We start from the raw sequence: 21282 nt of genomic DNA, 5'->3' as shown, positions 1-21282 counted from the left end.
CATCATTAATTTTAAAGCAATGGTTTCCTTGCTTCTAACGTGCATACTTCATCTGAATGACATTTACTGTAAACTAATTTCACCTTTAAAAGACATCTGTGGTAGTAGATGGGGAAGCTTCAGCCCCTCCAGTTGAACACATATACATTATAAGCAATGATTTACTATCAACATCAGTGTTTCAAACCTCTTTATGATGTCCCAAATTATACACCCATCTCCATTCAATAATGCCTACCTGAAAAGAATTTTACATACTTTGAGGTTGAAATTCCAGTGTGAATTTATGAGAACACATTAGAACAGATTGATTAAAAAAAAAAGAACTTCTAAGCTCATAAGAGATGAGGAAACTTTTAAAATATGGATTATCCTTCAAACAGATAGTCAAGTAATTATTGAAGAATACATTAGCTTCAAATTTGCAGCTTCAAAACTAGACCACGCAGTCATCATAAAATATCCTTAACCTGACCTATTACCTAGAATTTAAAGTTTGCTGAAAAACTTGGCTTGAATTTCAAATTTTTAACATCCCTATCAACAGATATTTCCACTAGCTTACGACAAGAAAAGACAGAAATAGCAGCTTGAAAATAGCAGACCAAGGTGATATTCACAAAAAAATTAATATTAACATAGAAATAATCTAAGAATTTCAGAAAACAGTAAATTGAAGAGTCTTTGTTGCTAGATGACCAGTTCAAATCTACCTTCAACTTGCAGACCAAAATGAAACTACCATGAACAGCTCTGCTGCTAATCTGTGTGAGTATATTAAAAAGGTGGTTTAAAAGTGAGTTGTTATGTTTATATAGCAAGAAAACTAAGTCAAAAGTTATAGCACCGTATTTTTACTTATTTACTCCTAAATAACTTCTATTGGTTACTGCTATAAATATCAAGTAATCTAGAGACTTAAATAATTGACCCTTTCACTCTGGAACATTACTAGAAAGTGTTCTGCCTCTTGCTGACCAACTTCATCAGGGTAATGCTGGGCAGGTAAGGGAGCCAGCAGCTAAACTGTTATTTTATTGGGTTTTTTTTAGATTTATATATTCACTTACTCTAATTAGAAAACTTCTAAATATGAAGCATTACTCAAAAGTGTCATCTTATTACTAAACTATAGTAGTTAAAGACAAAAAGAAAAGTCTGATACACTTACTTATAGCTTTAGTTATACTAACTAGTTATAAAACAGAAATAACACCTCTGTCAGAATGAAAAAAAAAAAAGCAGCTTTAGGAAGCAGCGTAATTATAGGAAAAGTTTCTACTAGAGGAGCACACTGTTGCTCTGGTCTTTTTGGGGGTGACACAGTAGTTTTGAATGAAAGCGCTGGAAGGAAGAGAGGGTCATTCCATACAAAAAACCCTCCTCATTTGAGACTCTAAAAGCTCAAGTTCTGTTTCTTCTGCTTAAGCTTTTATCCCTGCCATGCATGACATTTCTTGTAAGACAAGTTTGGTCAATTTTTCTTTCCCAAACCTTTCTGTCTTCCACAAGCTATTACATAGCATGTCTGCATTTCTTATATCTTTAGAAGAAAGAAATGATGTAATTTTAGATTCTTCCAGGTAATAGGTACCAGAAAATTGAAAATGATATATAATTATGTTCCTGCAAAATGGAAAATAAAAAATATATAATAAGCAATCATATCATGCCATCAATGTAAGGTGGCCTGCCCTCTAAATAGTACAATTTTTGTTAATTTCTAAACTGAGTTTGCTGAGGAGAGGCATTTTTCTCTGTTCTCTGGTAGACTATATATTTTTGTTATTCAGCTTTTTTTTTTATTTTAACAGCAAAAACAAAAGAAAGTCTTTCTGCAGTCTTAATTCCAAACTACATCATTCTCAGAACAGTTAATATACTCAGAGACCTCCATTAACACAACTTGGATATTAACAGAGTTGAGGGGAGGTTTCACTGAACAATGACCATACAGCAAAATGAGCCCACTCAGCATCAGCATAACAGCAGAACATAGATTATTAGCTACTAATTACACTTAACTATGTCATTACAAATTCTAACATGTGCTCCAAGATGCCATGAATGTATCTGCTGCACAGGAACACTTCCTAATCTTGCTCATGAAATAATTACAGGGGCTTTATCCTGCCAAATGAGGCAGTAATTAACCTTAATTGCTCAAAATGCAACTGGCTAATTCTAGGAGATTAATCAAGGGGATTCAATTATTATTAAATGACTTAATATGACAAATTGCTATATTAGGAGAGGGGGGCTTTGCTCCATACAACGTTACTTTCCCAGCAGTGCTGTGTAAGATACATTCACTGTTGTATTCCATGTGTAGGCAACTTAGGGTTTTTGCAAATTCTATACTGTGTTTTGATACAGTTTTCCTAACGACCACTTCTTGTTCAAGGAACCTTGATCACCACCGGACCGCACATTTGGAATGACAGATTAACACCCACAGCCCTCTCCCCAAGATAACGTTACACCACAGTTGCAATAGTCTTCTTTCTGACAGCTTTTCCATGATGCTTTGTTTACTCCTTAAAATACATATAGGTAAAACTTAATTGCTCTGATAAACAGACAAAGAGTCTAAAAAAGGCAAGCAGCCAGAATTCACAACATACAATTTTCATTATTACAGTGAAGGCATTGACATTACTTTGAATACAGGTCTAGCCCTAGTTTTAGCCCACTTCCGCGGAAAGGCAGAGAAGAGAGACATATGAGCCACTATAGTGAAACTTGATAATAGTATAGACAAAATACATTACAGGACAGATTCCAGAAAGTCATAGGAAATGAAGTCAGAGCGCCTACAGTTTCATGTAGGATTAACATTTTCTTATAGTTAGTAATTACCTCTTCAGCATTTATTATTAAACTATAAAAGGAGATAAAATACATTTATTCACTACACAATCAACTGCTTTTCTTTGGCCTTTTCTTCAAGGAATCAAAGACAAGAGAAAGCCAACACAGTCCATGTTTTTATAAGACGATTTAAAAATACTTGCTTTAAGCAAAACTCTAAGTATTTCCTTTTTCTCTTATTATCATCAAAAAACTAGATTCAGGAAACTCTGGCTGGCTGGCAGAATGCCAAACTGGATATACCCTAAAACTGCTATAACTGCACTATAAATAAAAGGGGGGGGAAGGCTAAATGCCAAGAAATCTATAAACCTTTATAAAAGGAAGGGAACAAAACAGAAAAGGAGAAAGACTGAAGAGATACATGCACTTACCTGAGGATCATGCTGATATTCCTGCCCCGGCAGCTTGCAGAGAGGGTTGTTCTGGTCCCCTAGATGATGTGGATGGTTGTGCTGCCCTTCCATGGTATCATACCAAACTCTGCCCCACAGTTCTGCTGGAGTTAAAAGAAAGAGGGGAGAGAGAAGTCTTACCACTGTCCATCTTGCTGAAAGCAAGAAACTCTTTCTAGGGGTGTGCCTACACGTGGTTGTACATCAAGACAGCAAGAACTGATTCCACCCCTTTCTTTCCTCGGATTGAGTCATGCATACAATTCTCAAATTAAAATACATATAGGTAAAACTTAATTGCGATCCCTAGCAGTGCCTTCTCTGTGCTTACGGACTTGGAAGAGAAAGAACCTGTGTTACATTCTCCCTTCAAGTAAATAGCCTTTCTTCAAAGCATGAATAATGAAATAATTAAGATAGTTCTGGCAGTGTAATGTAAGATAGAAATTTCATAGGACAGTTTAATGTTGATATTGAGATGTATTTTTATTTTTTAAGTATTCACCTGGTTACTAATAAACCTACAGATGCCCAACACTGAAGGAATCTTAAAATCAAACTTTTTCATACTAATGGGGGTGAAAGTCACTGGTTTTAAGCAGTTATATTGGACACTGTCATGTTTTTTGCTCAACGTTTTCATGTTTAAAAATATGATTGCAATATTGGTTCTGTAGTTAGACTTCTTAAGAGAGAATCTCAAAAAACCCGTAGAATTACAATTCTGTGCAATCTGTGTATCTTTTTTGACATAATAAAGTGCCTTTGTGTTGTCGGCGGCTGTTTGAAGACCCTCCGTGAAGCCCCTTCCCGGGGATCCCCCTTCCAGTCTACCTATAACATGTGCTTGCCCATAGCCCAAGAATAGCCGAGCTGACAGCTTGGAGCAGGACACGCTGTCCCGTAGGTGTCAGCGGGCTCAGAGCTGGTGTCATGTGAGCTGTGCCGTATCTCTTTCCAAAGCTGGTATTTTGTTCTTACTTCTTCCTTTGCTTCCAGCTGTAGAGCTTTAAACACACAGTGATCAAACCCAAACACTGCGCCTAATACATTCCCATACACGCTCGTGGCAGCCAGGCTGTTCTGAGCTGTTAATTGCCTTCCCATTGTCTAATCCCTCACGGTAAGTAATTGTACCTTGAGTTTCCTTATGGCAGGTGGAAAGTTACGGTTCTCTTAGGAATGTCCCACACTTGTGTATGAACAGATGACTCGGGTTCTTATATTCAGAAATAACTCCCTTTTCTCTTTTTGAGCTTTAGTCCTTTCTGAAGGCAGGACGCAGTAGATATGATATTTGATCAGTGTTAGACTACAGATCCTTCACATGACACTGCCTGCACATGCCTTTTTTCTTGAGGCTGTAAATGTGAAATTTCTGAATTCCTTTGGAGTAAGTGGTGAAAGAAAACCCTTATCTACCCCCAGCCCTACAGGAGCTCAGCTCATCAGTGACAGACCAGAACGCACCCGCTGCCGACTGCAAGCTGAAAGGACACAGCAACAGGTCAGAGCTACCCTAGCTCTCCCGAGGTTACAAAACAAGAATACAAATATCACAAATATTACTGGTATAATTTCATAATAAGCAAAATAGCAGAAAAGGGGTTTATTTGGTCAGTGTAGCTTTACCCACACTCTTTCTTCTCCACCCCCAAATCAAAAGTTTTCATGCAGGCTGGTAAGCCGCAGGAAGCAGTAGCTAGAAACCATACTAGATTCAATGAGATCAAAGTATTACTCCAGGAACAAACATTAATTCCATGAATTAATTTCTTCCAGTTTTACCTGCAGCAATTACTAAGCACAGTTGTCCAGCAGAATTTCCTACAAAAATTACAGAAATCGAAAGGATACAGCGTCGGAGGAAAGAGTCTAGCAAAAGTTATCAGATACAGAGCTTACTGTAAGGAGGCAAAAATAAATTCACCATCACTGTTTGCAATGGTCCTTCATTTTCATTCTAAAATTACCCTTCACCCTATAGAGACCAATTCAGTCTCCCCTCCCTTTTTAAGTGCAAAGATCTCGTTTGTGAAGTTCTGAGTCACAACACACACAAAATTTAACCTTCATTTATGCTGGTAGCACAGCTGGTGAAGAGCTGTGAAATCCAGCACCTGTAACATAGAACTTCTACACATCACATCTTGGGTCTACCTTGAATCCAATTGTTTCACAGCATGACAAGATTAGTTTTATTTTGAGCAGTATTATAAAACCAAGCAAAAGCTTGTGGGTAACAGGAAGGACGAAGAGACACAAGTACTTGGGTGAGAGCGCTCAAAAAAGAGGTTATAATCAACCATGACACAAGCCAATTAGAAGGAATGAGAAGTGTGGTAGTCAGTTTTCATTTGTTAGAATTTAAAAAAAAAAGAGAGAGAGAGAGAAAAATTGAAAAGTGAAATTCCCACAACGGTTGAATGAGGCAAAGGAACTGTACCAGACTTGTCATTATTTAAGCAGGATGCTGGACATTTGAAAACACCACCCAAGTCCAACACGCAGCAGTATGGGTACAACTGCTCTCGACTGCTCAGCGCCACCGTGCAGAAATACTGTGTTCCTCCGAGTGTGTGCGTACAACTGCACTACCTCAGCATCAGGACAAGCCACCCCTGCCCACGAACCCCAGCCGTGACGCTGAGACCACACCAAGCGGTTTCCACGCTCTCCCTCTCACTGAGGGAAAGCTGAGTGTCTCGCAGCTGAGACATTCCTAGTGCTGGAATAACAATGGGATCCCAGATTAGCCAATCCTCCTCTGACGCAGAGCTGTGCGCGGACTTCAGGAACGCTGTAGTAAACAGTAACGGGGCAGTTACATGCTTTTGGCTGAGAGCCTGCCAGATACATCTTCTGTTTGCAGAAGCACAAGAGACCAGGCACATACATATTTTCTAGCCCTTATAGGAAACAAAAACCATACTTGAACTATTAGTGTTGCCGTGTCTGAGCCTGACTCGCGGACCAATCCTGGTAATTTTATCAGCTCTTCAGGGGACACTCAGAGCAGATCACAGTGCTCCTTGCTCCATGCCAGTCCGGGGTTAGGCTCTGGCCCCAAGAACAAAGCCAGTCTTCAAAATACATTCACAGCATATACAGAACACGCACAATAAATACACTAACGTCCTTTCCCCAGAAAGGACTGTATGCAGGTTTTTTGGGCTTATTTAATAATGTTATTCACAACTAGTTATTCATTATCCACACACGCTCTAGATAATATGTCATTTAGAGTTGCATTTTTGCTGTTCTTAGCAGCGACTAGAAGTGTAACAGTGACAAAGGAAGATTTAGTGGTCAACACAAGCATTTTCAGAAACTTGTTTCAAGAGTTTTGGCAAGTATTTACTGAGTGAAAGAGCACAACCTGACCTCATTAGTGTATTAATAGTGCATGCCTGGCACTTGGGCAATGACTAACTCTTAATTTAAAATACAAAGGTATTTTAAATATGTGGGGGAGAAAATACGATGCAGAAGAATTTCTGTAGCAAGTTGTGCTTGGTTCTTTTAACAGTTGTCAGTGAAACAAGCCTTTAGCTCCAGCAGATCTTTCCCAACACCAGCTACCGTAACACGCACACATGCAGTATTGGGGAGAAAGCAGAGAAAAGGCTCTTCTTGTTTCTCAGGCAAATAAACTTTCACTCTAACACTCACTAGAAAAGACTTCTGAAAGCTGGAGTACCTGCTGCATATAAACAGGCTAACACATGGGTTGCTCTCCATAAAAAGAGTTTTTCAAAGTTGGTACTATGAAACTCCAGTGGGAGAAGGATAACACAAAACCCCACCGAACCCCGTGGTACCTTGCAGGTACCTGACAGGAGGGATTCTCAGAGCAGAACAGCCCAGGGCACTTGATAGCAAAGGCCAAGATCATTAGTTACGAGACACTCCTTAAGGAGCAGAACCTCATCAGCATCTTGGTGTTCAGTCTCACACACCCTACTGCCCCGGGTGCAGCTCCTCTCTAAACCAGCTTGGTGAAACAGCTGTGACTGGTGTAATCAGGTACCACCATGTGTCTCTGGATGCCTCAAACCCAACTACAGGCCAAATTATTTGCTCCCAGATGTATAATCAATGTGATAGGACCGTGCACCTCTAAAGTAGACAGCAAAGCAGCAGTATGAGCACTCAGTGTTACAACTGTTTTCTGTACCAACACTCTTCACCTCCCTGCAAGACACACCAGCTGCTTCCATGGGCTCAGCGTCCAGCTCTGCTGCTGCCCACATCACTGGAGGAGCCAGCAAACCCAAACACCCCAGCCATTGCTAAACCGATCCTCAATGACCAGGGACACAGCAAGGGGTGGCACCGCACAGAGCAGCTCTTTCTATAATACATATTGGAGACTTCACAGTGAACAGCTTTGTAAATGCAGAATGAGCCACAGCAATTCCAGCTTTCCCTAGTACTGCCATGAAAAGTATTCTGCAGAATAAACTACAAGGCCTTCCACTTCTGTGCCACTTCCTACTGTAAAAGCGACACGACTCCATCTCCAGGAGTCTCAGCGTTCCTGGCTGTGAACTGGGGGCAGCTGTGCCCTTTCTGGAAACGTGACGGGGCTTTTTGTACCTCTGACCTGCTCCAATGCCCTCAAATATCATGCAAGATATATATATGCTTTTCCACTCAGTTACTATATCCCTCTCATATCCTCTGGCTACAAGGGGACTTGGGAGGGGGAGGCAAGCAGCTCTATTTGGGTACCTTGTGTAAAACAAAACAAAAAGGCAAGTCTTACATAGTTCCAGAAATCCATGAGTTGTTTAAACACAGTCAAGTACATTACTTAAAAGATGGAAATTTGTGCAATAGTTTAACATATGCAGAGAATTGAGATTAACGGTGCATAAAATCCACCAGTGCACATAAACCAGGCTCCTAGGTCAGCTGTCGATATCCGCAGCGGACACGCTGCCGGTGGGAGCCCAGGCTCTCCCACCTCCCCTGAGCCATCAGCACGCTGTTCACCGCAACCTCCCCAAAGACTGGAGCAATGCAAGCTATTTTACAAAATAAACACAACCACATCAGTAACACTTTCTTCCTCTCTACTGCCCAATAATATTCTCCCTCTTGCTTGCTCATAAAATAAATCTGTCAGGATACTATATGAGATTACCTATATATTTAAATGATGATCTTGGCTTATGTTTACATTATCGCTCTGGTTCAGGGTATGTGCCATGGGGAAGGCAGTCCAATCCTAGGAGAGTATTATTTTCGAGTGACTTTTATTGTCCATTATCTTACACCATTTCTGTGACAACTATGATGTCTGGTAGGAATAGTTCACAACAGAAATATCTTTGTCGTTAGTATTCTCATTGCAATTTAGTCAGATCAACCTTTAAGTCTCATCCATCATACTGAAGAGCTTTGGCAAAGCAAGCGCAGTAATATATGCTTCCACGCAAAACCTAATTACAGGCTAGGTTAAAAAGCCTACCCCATTCCTTCTGCAGTGCAGGGTGACAGGAAATCCTGAGCATCCCTTGGTTTCTCACTCTCCCTTTTTGCTGGTGAAGTGCGTAACCCGTTCATTACAGCAGACTGATTCTGTCTGGCACATGACAAACTTACTTGAACCTAACAATTAAACTTCTGACAGCGTTTCCAAAAGCGAAGAGTATTTACTGTAAATGCTTGACAATTTTTTCCTCTCTGCTCATCTCTCTCAACAGTCACCTTATGATGACTGGAAATTACCATAAGCAAATAGCAGTCTAACATCCAAAAAACCCTCATGTTAATGTGAAATACACACCTGCCAACACTGCAAAAAAATATGAATATGAATGTTAAAGGAAACAATATGAGGAATGCCACTGAGACAGGAGAGAATGCTGCAAGAGCAGAGTTAAATAATACAATTCAGTAAAAAACAGTTCAGAAAGAGCTGCCTACAGAACGTACAGCTGGCTGGAGCACTGCGGTGGCAAGGCTGCCCACAAACACCACCAGCCCGGCAGAGGAAGGACTGTACGGTTTGTCTTACCAACAGCTCCAGGCTGCAATGAGGGAATTCAAGCAGAAACTGTTAAATAGAGTGCAGATATATCACCAGTAAATAGTTTCAAAATTTTAAGCTTAGCATTAAGATGAAACTTCATCTATAGATATACACATGCAAATGTAACACAGCATGAGTTATGTACACCTGCAAAGCCCGAGAAAGCATAAAATATATGGAAGCTTGAACAAACTCTTAAAAACAATATATTAAGATCGCCCAGTTACACAACTTTGTTAGATTTAGCAATGCCATCCATGATCAAAGTGCTAATATATTATCTAACATAACTTTGCTCATCCTCATTGACATAAGCTCTAAAGGACAAATGAAAACTGGCAGAAATCAACTTTCCCAGCTTTTAACATCAGGGAAGCCTTAAAGAGTAGAGCCTGGATCTAGTACTAAAATTAATAAAAGCATCAGTCACCAAACGCAGTTAAAGACAATAGTTGTGTTTCAAGGTACCATTTTCTTTATCACTATTTTTAAGCACTATGGACCCCAGCTGTGTTTTTTAACTCAACCTTTATTTGAATTTCATTTAACAGATGGATATTTTTGAAAACTTTCAGAAGCATATCCTCATCCAACCTTAAATAACTTGTATTAATAGAAGTTACAAATATTAAAATGATGGAGTTGACCTCACAATAAGAAAATACAAAAATACATTTAGGTATTTATATATTCAGAATTTTACAAGTAGCTGCTGCCCAATCAAAATGCAGAAACCAAGTCACAGCCCTCAGTGAAAACTGTACCTGCAATTTATAAACCCCTAAAAAGGATGAGGATGTTTGTAACAAACTGACCACTGAGCAGAAGAACGGTGTTTTAATCACCCCTTCCACTTTACAAGCATTGGAATTACCCTGAAAGCGGGTGCGGATGAGTTTGTGTTAAGACTTTGTACAAACTAGATTTTCAACAGCCAGTAAGGGAGTGCTGGCTTCTCAAAGACCCAAAAGCCACTAACTGAGAATGTTTTAGTAAAATGGCTGAAAAGCCCTAGAGCTTTTTCATACTATGTCAACAACTGATACTCATTAAACAAATGCCGTGACAGACACTGTAATTCACTGTTCCATACCTAGAAGCAAAATGACATTAAGTCAACTATTTAAAGCTATTCGGAGCCATCTCACTGTAGATGTCAATAAAACAAATGTTTCCTGCCAATAATTAAGTATCTGTGTCAAACTTCCCACTGTCTTTCAAATCACTCTCCACATCCAGCTCAGGTCCATATTCCCATTTTAAGCAAGCAAGATTATAATTTCGAATACTCTGTATTCTAGTTTGTGGACAAATCTAGTAAAATGACTTGAAAATAGCACGGTCTGACGCAGTATTCTCCCCTCCCCAACTGTATTACTATGCCTGAGGATCCTACTCGAGTTCATACAATAGTTTCGATAGAACGTTTCGTATGCCCATTGCTTTCACCAGTTCTCACCACCAACCATGAAGGTAGTTAGCTTACTTCTAATTTTGGTTTAAAAAGGTTTCATTTGAGTTAAGGGTTGGGTTGGGTTTTATTTCTATGTCGTAGTATCAGCTCCCTAGAGCTTGGTCCCAAATCAAAAGACATAATTGTTTGTAAAAGTCTTCTGAATATGCTTTAGATGCTATGTAGCTCAAACCATTCAAGGAATGGTTTCACCTGGCTCCTTTAAACAGTCCTAGGATCAATGCCAAGGGTACTTGGTGATTTACAGTTATGACTAAGTAATCAATGCGATAAGGTAAATGTTCCTTTTCACCAGCCTAACTGGACTATCCCTAGCTCTTATTTCACTGCACGGAATTTCCTAGTGCAACACCACATGTAAATATTTATGTACAATGTTTGTGTAAGATGTAGATAAATATCAAATACATATTCACATCCAAAATTGAGGATGGATAGCAGTCAGCAGCATTTAAAGTGACAACAGTTCCTTTGAAGAGAGATAATACTGTAAACACAGTACAGCAACAGCAGGTTGCATTTTTCCCCAACTAGTTTTCACTTATGTATGTTTCAGATAAAGTAAGAAGCCAGCATACCTTAATTTATATTCTTCTAGTTGCAATTTTGAGCCTTCTGAAAGTATTCTCTATATTCATTTTACAACCTTTGAAACATTAGAGAGAGACCTCTCAGGCCACTACTGGTGCTAACGAAACACATGTTAAAAATAAACACATACTAAATCTACCTGGAATTTTACTGTATTGCTTACTAAGCATGCAACAACATGCTCACCTTTTAATTTATAATGCAATAAAGCTTTCAAGCCTGAAGCCAAATTATTTAAGAACATTTCTGTTATCCTTCTCAGAATTCATTCATTTCTGATGAAGGAAAGATTAAATATAGGCTGGAAATATATTCATAACATACGTTCACAGAAACTGCCAGACATTTTCACATCATTAAATCGAAACTGAAATAAGTAACATCACATACAGCTATGAAACACGCACTGTCTGTACCAGTAATGTCAACTTCATTATCACGCTGGCTGTACGGTCTCCCTTCCGCATCAAGGGAACAATCAGCTATTTGCACATAAGTTAAGCAAACTTACTGTACTACCAGCGAGTTGACTACCTACATGTGAAATACAAACAGTTCCCACTCTCGATCAACATCTGAAGAGCCCTTGTAAAAAAGAAGAGCCAAAAATAAAGTAGTAGGGAAGACTGATTGTTTGCAACCTATGGCAAAAACATCCAATTTAAGCCAATCCCCAAAATAAGCTTCTACCACACACAATGAAGAATCCAAACTACTTCCACAGCTTGTTTCTATCAAGACACCTTTAGCAACTAGCCGTCTCAAACAAGAGCACAAGCAAACAGATCACCTTAAGCCAGTAAGACAAAAACAGAAGTAACATCCAAAGTACAAAAAACATTTTAAATAAGCTCTGCTGCTACAGCCCCAAAACCCAAATGCGGGAACTGTTCAGCCTGGTCTGTTCTCAGAAAGCTTAACAAACATATGACCTTAAATCCTACCAAAGTTTTCTATAAATACATATATACATATGTGATTAGAAACACCACCACATAGCACTGATAAATACCGTTTAATTAGCACACTTCCAACCACTTGACAAATATTAAGCAAACCTCACAAAGATACTTCTGAAATATTGCTCTAATTTCTCAAATGTTTAAGGAAAGCTTAGGCAGACCAAAGTAAAAGAGCAAGCCCATGTCAGATGGGTTCAAAATCCATGAAACCTGCTGTAACCACTCTGTTCATGCAGTTTATATCTAGAGCCATTAATTTGAGTCTTTAATAGCCAACATATCTGTCTCGAATACAGGGAAAAGGAACGGAGGAAGATATAGATATATATAGATATATGTTCACCCAACTTCAAAACGTCAGAAAAACAGCTTGAAGTATTTACATTTCTCATAATCAGAAGTAAGAGGAAATGGTGCCGAGAATTATGCAGCCCAGCCAATCTAAAGATTCATATGACTCAAATCCAAAGGCAACTTCAAAGCCACCTCATAAAACCCTATGCAAAACTTCCAAGCAGCCAGATGCTAGCATTGCAGGAAGAGCTTTCACAGCATCTGGATCTTGCAAGTAAAAGCCAAACGGAAGCAGAAACTCTTCCCCGTGTAAGAAGATTTAACATTTTTCTACTTACAAAAATAGCTACGTTAGAAATATGTTTGTATTTTTTCCACTTCAAAATATGCTAAATAAGACTGTATTATCAATTGCTATAAGGTGTCTTATCTATACTAAATAAAAGAGTCAGCTTCCCTACACATTCCTGAGTATCTGGAACTAATGGCACCAGTTTTCCAAAAATTAATGCAGCTCTTTAGTTCATATCCACACTTCTGTATCACTGTAAATAACACATCTCCATCTCTTTTCCCACATGGGCACAGTTTTCCTTAAAGAACAAGATCCATTCACCAGTCCCTTGCAGATCAAGGCTACCGGGTAAAACAAGAAAGATCTGTTCTTTATGAAGTCTGCATAGCTACTTTTATTACTTATTTTGATGACAGACAGGGTTAATGAAGTTCTTGCAGAGAACTCTCCCTTTCCTGGGCTAAATGCCCAAATTCTTTCAGGATTCACAAGACTTGTCTATTTAAATTGGGTCCAATTTTTTTTTTCCTGCTACAGAAAGGCCTGCACAGAATGTTCTGAAGAGAAACTGGGAATTAACCTTTCAAGAAAATTATAACTAAATGTGCAAGCTCTGTATAAGAGACAAATCACATTTCACACTATATTCTGCCCTCTACACAACAATTTTCTATTATTCTAATAAGCTTCTATGTTGAAGCATAAACTCAGTAGTATCAGATTATTAAAAACTATAAGCTTACTCAGGCAAACAAAAATCTCCTATCCTGCATACTCTGTGTTTCTTTCCCAACCTCCTGACTGCTAAGACACCGCACTGATCTCAGATTAATACTGTGCTGTTAGAACAGAAATTCACCTATTTGAGGGAGCTAGAAGAATTATGCTTTACTTACCAAGACAACAGCTCCACAGTTTCACTTCCAGTTTCTTGTCTGAAAAATCTCTGCTATATACCACAAAATGTCTTTCAGACATTCCCAGCTCTACAGTGATATATTGATCAGAGACTGAGCAGTTTCTCACCACACAGACACAGGAAATCGGCAGAGTGGAGACGACTTGCCCTGCCCTGGTCTTTCCTTCCCCCTAAAACTGAGGTCCATCTCACAGTTGTTTTGCGGATACTACACAGTCCTTCAGATAATAAAAAAGCATTTATGTCAGCATGAAACCAAAGAATTAACAGATCTTTGCAAAGGCCTTTACATTATGTTTCCAAAATGCAGCATCTGTTTATCTACCACCAGACACCTACCTATCAGCCACAGCCATGATGAGAAGTACTTTGGGTTAAAGTGCTAATGCAATTAAAAGAAAGAAACAAAAACGTCCAGCTGAGGCACAGAATGCAATTTAGCTTTCAGCAATCCATGAACTAAGTAAAATGTAATTTTCCAGTCATCTCAAATTACCAGTTTTTAAGAGTAATTATGCAGAACACAGCTGAAAATATGGACCAGTTCATCAGGATTCAAAGACAACCGTTTACCATCAGATACTTAGAATCATTTAGGTTGGAAAAGACACTTAAGATCATTGAGTCCAACCATTAACACAGCACTGCCAAGTCCACGACTAAACCATGGCCTAAGCACCATGTCTACATGTCTTTTAAATACCTCCAGGGACGGCGACTCAACCACTTCCCTGTTCCAAGGCTTGACAACCCTTTCAGTGTAGAATTTTTTCCTAATATCCAATCTAAACCTCCTCTGGCACAACTGGAGGCCATTTCCTCTTGCACAAACACATAGGTTTGTTTCAGAAAAGAAACACAAATATTTACAGTATTTCAAAATAAGCTACAACATGGTTTAGTAATATCAATGCAAATTGACACCTTATTAATACCTGTGAATAACACACTATTACTCATCAATAGAAACAATTTTTCAAGTCCAGCAAAATCCACACGCAGCTATCCCCGACCAGTGAAGCAGCAAGCAAAACAGCAAAGCAAGTGCAAAAGCAGAAAAATAAAAATTAAAGAGCAGTGACAGCAAAGAATCAAATTGACCTAATGTAAACCAAATCAGCTTAAAGAGCTAGTAGGAAAATGTAAATGAATAGTGATGTAGCAATTTATTTGGAAATAACATGAATTGCTGTATTAAGTGTCCAGACTTAACTGGAGTCAAAGATGGGGACAAAACACGCCTGTCCTGACTCCATACTCTACTTTGCTCTAACCCCTAAACAGTATCACAATATAAACGTGGATCACCACAGTGATGTCAGCAGAATCCTGCAGGGATTTATAGATATTTGGAAAGCAAATGGAGTGTGTGGGCAAGGTTTCTATAAAAACAACAAAGCTGTTTTGGTAGCACGCATTCCTGTGAGTGGACAGAGTTCCCACACTACAACCGAGCGCTGCGTAACAACATGTTTTAAAAGAGTAAATGTGTGGAAAATGGAATACGAGGAAGAAAAATAAGACATTTAAATAAACAGAAAATATTTATTAATGAATTTGCAACATCTACCAGTTGGCTGACAGATGTGGACTATTTCTGATCAAACCAAGGCAAGAGGTGAATCCAAAGCCCCAGAAACGTGAACCCTCTGTGTAGGGAGGCAGAGGCAGGACTACAACATCCAGTTTTAGAGGTCAAAGCCAACCTTTAAAAGATGAGAGATGGCAAGGAGAGTTGCTTCGGCACAGCAGCTAGTGACCCCAGCTCCACTACATGAGGGCTCACTCCCTGAAGGGTTTACAGTCTAAACCAAGCCAAAAGCCTACCAGTAAAATGCTAGTTCGTCTATGGAAGAACATAACTGCCACATGCTCTCAGCAAAATGTACACCCACATACTTGCAAGCACCAGTATTTCATGCTACAGTAACAGCATGAAGGAAAAACTACGGACAATAGCAACAAAGTCCAGAGGGGAATTAATGCCACATATTAGATGCACGAACAAAAGCTACCCGGGTTATTACTGCTGTCTGATGACTTAAAAGCAGATTAGACCAAATTTAAATATGGTCCTGTGTAACAAATTAGAGACAGTCTCCAAAGGGAAACTATATTGCCCATATCATCTAGCTGCTTTTATCAAACTCATTAGTGCCATCTATGTCACCAAAAAAATGAGCAAACTGGCACTCAGCTGCCCTCAATTTCAGATGAACAATAGGAAAGGTAACATGCCACTTCAGCAAAGTCTGATAAGACTCGTGATGAGTGCTTCATTTCAAACTTTACTTCCTTTGGCGCATCACACGCAAACAGGTTGTTTAAAAACACACACAACACTCATCTCCTGCCAACCCAGGCTTCACTTCCACTTAACCTTTTCTAGCTGACCAACTTCTCACACACCAGCTGGAGGAAAGACATGGCCAGCTTCTCCTGCCAGTCCCACGAACTCTGACATAAAGCTGACAAAAGGCAGGAGGGCACCTCAGAGACGCTGTGCGGGAAGACGACACCAGGACAAAGCTCCCACACACAGGTGCCTTTAGAAAAATGTAAAACCAAATACTCCAAAAGGTGTGTCAAGATGTGAATAAGGTGACTAGGAGAGAATGGTCCGAACAGTGCTGAAATACTGCTTTTCATTGCCTTGTTATTGATGGAATGAACGATGCTGAGGCAGTAAACACTTAACCTTCCTATTCTGAAAATAGGAAGGTTCTTGTTTCCTTCATTACCCTTTTGACATTTTTCTAATCCATAAGTAAACAGAATATTGCGGGGTTTTATGGAGAAGAAAAAACAAAAACAAAACCCCCAGGAACACCACAGTGTGATGTGCTTACAAAACAACCAACTCCAAAAAAAACCTGGCTGAATCTTTGAAAACAATACGCACTTCATTGAGAGCGACAATCTACAGTATGTTATACCAAAAATGCTACAAGGTCTGTTGGTCCATGAGAATGAATCATGGTTTACCCCTGGGAAGAAAGAAAAGTGCGACTAGAACACGGGCTCCTTTGGGGACTTATTAGATCCTCCAAAAGCCATCATAGATGCTGAAACTTGCGTTTGCAGAAGAAACTTCATCTTGAAAATATACAACAGAAAAGCGTAAGAGAAGAAAAGCCGGCAGATTACACTTCAGCATTCACAGGTAACAAAAGGAAGAGACTTTAGCACTAGACTACTTAGCATCTCTGGCCTTATCTACCTTAGGCTTTCCAGAAAATTTCCTGCCATTCTGCTGTTTCCCAGAGCTAGTGGCTGCATGAGCAATGACGGATGCTCCCCAAACCCAGGGTTTCCAAGTCACCAGCGATTTTCTTGACTATATATACCTCTCTCCCACTCTACAACTCCAAATTTACTCTCAACAGGTAAAATGCTATGGAAAGAGGGCATGCCCCTTTGCTGCACAAGGATCACCACCACCAGGTTGCACTTCTGTGGTAATGCTGATGGTAGCAAAAGGAGCAAGGGGAAAGGCAATTTCAAGAAGAAAAACTCCAGTGCCAGGAGATAACTTCACTCTCTCTTTCCATAGGCCAACTGAAACTCCATAGAGCTGGAGCAGATTTTCACTTTAACATGGACAACTACAGTGAGAACATAAAATCAAGTCAGCCATCCCTCCCTGCTACAGAGCCAAACCCTCCCCTGGAGAGCTGTGTGCTCACAACAGAGCAAAATGTTTGACTTATAGTAATCAGTTTCATCAATAGACAACCAAAAATATTTAAACACTATTTGCAGCAATTTTGATTTAATTAGCTGCAACTTGATTAACAGTCTTTTCTTCAGAGAGCTGCTGCACGCTTTCCCTCTCCCTGCATTAGTGATGAAGCACAAAAGCTAAAATAAGTCATCACAGTCACTTTAAAGTACAAACCAGGGAGACTAAAAGAAATGCCAATAAATAAGTCATGGAGTAAGTTATTGCATACCTTAATATACAAAGAACTAAGAGCAAACACAGGTAAAGAACCGTACCCAACACTGTTTACCCTTGGATGGTAAAGTTCTTGCAACTGACATAATGTTATAAATTGAGTCATTGACCCCCAAGGAAGTAAAGAGCTCAAGAGAGTTAAAAATTACCCTATAAATACCATAAAGATTAACAGATTTGTAATACCCACCCAAGAAGCACTTACTTTAAGTAGAATGATTATGAAAACACAGCAAGAATATTTACTACATAGTACTGAGTTCAGTATACACAGACTGCCACAAAAGGCAGCACTGGTTCTTAATATAGTGACAGCTGAAAGTCACCACATAGATTTCCCAGCTGATTAAAGGGTAGCAGACACACACAGTTGTGACTTACTTGCTTCTTTGGAATACATTCATATATTTTTAAAAACCTTTTCAAGGTTGTTTGGGGTTTTTCTGTTCCACTTTAACATTTTTGAGACTTCGTTTTGCACAACTCTGACAGGAGAGCTAATGAAATACTGACAGCACAAAAGAATGAAAGCAGAACTTCCATGAATGAAAGAGGAGGGAATTTTTGTGTCCACGTTTGTTGTTATCTATTCTACCCTAGGTCCCTACTCTTGGAGGAAAGGAACCTTAAAACATTTACAGCTTTTTTCCCCATCTCCTCCCTGTAATGACGTACGTATGCCCCGAGAACCAGAACCCACCACAAACTCTCCAAGACAGGCTTGACATTCAGAGTGTTCCTATGCAAGAAACAGAATGTTCCAACAAGGAGAAAAACCACTCCTTTTCAGGACAGCAGAGACAAGTGTCCACAAGGTTAAGAACAGGACAGAGACTTAAACTGAAATTCCTGGAGGGAATCATATTGAATGTACTGTGAAGTTGCAATCCATCCTGTAAGTCAACATTCCCCAATTATTGCACCATCTGCAGCGATTTTGATCTCCAACATCACGTTTAAAAATCACTAGGTTAAGAAAAAAGTTACTCTCCCAAGTAAAGAGGACAGCTGGCTCTAAGGAAAGAAGAAAAATTGGAACTTATATTATTCTGCGCCACTTGAGCCAGGAGACAGCGGCTGCCTTGGAAGTAAGCACCATCGAGCAGCGAGTACGGACGAAACAGCTCAGGCTGTGCTACCTCCTAGCACACCGGCTGAGAGGGAGCAATCCCGACTATCCAGCATCCATTTTCCCTGTCAGCATGGATTTAAAGCTCTGCTTCATGCACGCCATGAGTTTTCAACAGGCTGGTGGATTTTTCCCGCCTTGTAGCAAGTGGGCTTCTCAAAGACTGAACGACAAAAGTAACTGGAGAACAGTATCTGTCACTGAGCTCTGCAAAATGAAAGCCTTGCAAATCCTCCCCAGGGTGTGGAGCAACACCTGCTCCGTCAGCAGGCTGGGCTGGGCGCGGGGTTACAGCCCTTCAGTTTGTTTTTTGACCCCTGAAATACTAGCGTGCTAGGTGAGCCAACTATGATTCACTTGGATAAAGCACATGGAGGAGCAGGATGGCAAAAGCATCCCCCAAATGGACAGCATAATCAGTCCTGGGGAATCCCACCCAGATCAAATACCAAAGGATGTTTCGGGCCCAAAAGGTGGGATGCTGCGTTGAAACGAGACACTGAGACCTCCTCAGGAAGGTCCCTCAGCTGTCTCCTGGCAATGCTGAAATGCCTATCTGGGGACACACCAGCCAGGCTGTTGACAGCCATTCATTTTGTAAATAGCTGTGGTAGCGCAAGACATTATCACCCCCCTCCTCAAAGGGGAATCTCTGCCCTTTTCTCTAGCACTGCCACACTCGGGTTTATTACCCTTGATTCCTCAGTTAGGTTGGTTTGTAAGAGGTTTAAGCTCACCGAGCTATCATTGCCTGAAACGTGCCAGGGAGCACTCCCACACATCATTCTGTCACGGGCACCACAAGATCAGGAGCCATCTCTTTCCCCCTAACCAGAAGGTTCGTTTCCAAAAGGGGTTTCTGGAACAGCCTCAGCAGTGTCTCCACACTTGGAAAAACAACATTTCAACACAATTTCCAACTGATGTTACACAAACAATCCATCCACTGAATTAAAAAAAAAAAAAAAAGAAAAAGCCATATTACACATTATATTGAGATAAATCTGTCCAGAGGTGCAGCCACATTTTAAAGACCCAGTGAATTGAAACATGCACGGACCACTGCACCTGCCAGCTGCTGAGAGAGAAATCAGAATAGCTTCAGAATGAGAACTGCTTGAAATTACAACCAAAACCAGTCAATACTTTGATAAAACGACAAAATAAACTGCGTTCCTAAAAAGCAAATGCATTGATCTGTCAGGGTTGGTGCCCGAGGTCTGCCCAAAGGCAGAGGATGACTTGGCACCTACTTTGATTCATCATGTGAAGCACATCCAAAGGTTGGAGTCCAGAACAGGACGCCTAAGTTACTCAAAGCAAATAAACACAAAAACTTTAAGTGCCTAGGGATTGTAATATACCTGTTAATAGTCCAGGGGAAAAAAAAAAAAAGATAGCAAGGAACCGTAAGGGAAAAACTTTATGCCAGCAGCAACAACTTTTTCATTTAAAAAGAACAATCTCACCGTCTTCTGCATTTTGTGATCAGACATGTCGTAACTATTTTAATAAGTTTTGTAATTGCCACAGTGTACTAGCTCAAAGAACAAGAAAACATCATATCCAATTTACAATCTGAAACTAAATTCATGTAGTTCTGTGCACAAACTCCATTTCTGCCATCTTGAGATCTTAGCAGAAAAACTCAACTCTAACAAAAATCATTACGCCTTTCACACTTGCTTTTTTCCAGACTTCATTGCACTTGAACTCTTAAAATCATGGATTTGCTACATGCTTCCTTGACAGTTTCTAATCTACCTGATTTTGTTGTGTAAAACACAGTACAAGAACAGGACAGACAATACCACCTTGTCTTACTGAAACACAGCAGACTCTAAAGTAATTATTAAACTACCTGCAAGTTGTTTTTTTTTTTTTGAGATGTAATAAATAATGCATTCTGACTGCTAAACAAGCATTTGTGAGGTTTCAAGAACGCTTTGGAGTACAAAATTCCTAGAGTCTCATTCACTTACACCATTTGGTTTCAAACAGATAGAGTCTGCTGTCCGTTCACTTAAACATGTAACAGGAAACTCAAATTTGACTAAAAGGTTGTATTACATTACTACTGGTTTTATATGGAAACCTTTTTAGAAGTAAGAAGCTAAGGGGAAGTTTTTTTTCCTCTCCCATCTGCGACAGACAGCTGTTCACTGCCTGGAATCTATGATAGCAGACACTTAAAGTAGCACCAAGCTGAAGTAAACACTTTGGAAATTTAATTTCTTTATTTGTACTGACACCGTAAAGTTTTTGCAATTTATTGCATCATGCCATGTGATAAGCCATATCATACAACTAAACACTAGAAGATAAATATACTATTTTAATTGAATAAAAAAAAA

The 21282-nt window shown here is 39.6% G+C and overlaps 1 protein-coding gene across 3 annotated transcripts in view; it reads right to left on the bottom strand.

Annotated features, from left to right (window-relative positions):
* The window catches only part of NEK6 (NIMA related kinase 6), a 182065-nt gene that overhangs the window by 40560 nt on the left and 120223 nt on the right, over nucleotides 1–21282 (bottom strand). For 2 of the 3 annotated variants that reach the window (XM_075170860.1, XM_075170858.1), the window contains exon 2: nucleotides 3246–3370. In XM_075170860.1, the coding sequence (XP_075026961.1) occupies nucleotides 3246–3338 (93 nt within the window). In that variant the 5' untranslated portion in view covers nucleotides 3339–3370. The remainder of the gene's footprint in view (nucleotides 1–3245; nucleotides 3371–21282) is intronic. The other variant, XM_075170859.1, reaches the window with a different exon arrangement.

Source organism: Calonectris borealis, chromosome 21, assembly GCF_964195595.1.
Source record: "Calonectris borealis chromosome 21, bCalBor7.hap1.2, whole genome shotgun sequence".
Classification (NCBI taxonomy): Eukaryota; Metazoa; Chordata; class Aves; order Procellariiformes; family Procellariidae; genus Calonectris; species Calonectris borealis.
Note: the sequence above shows the minus strand (reverse complement) of the source record. Positions and strands in the feature narration are given on the sequence as shown.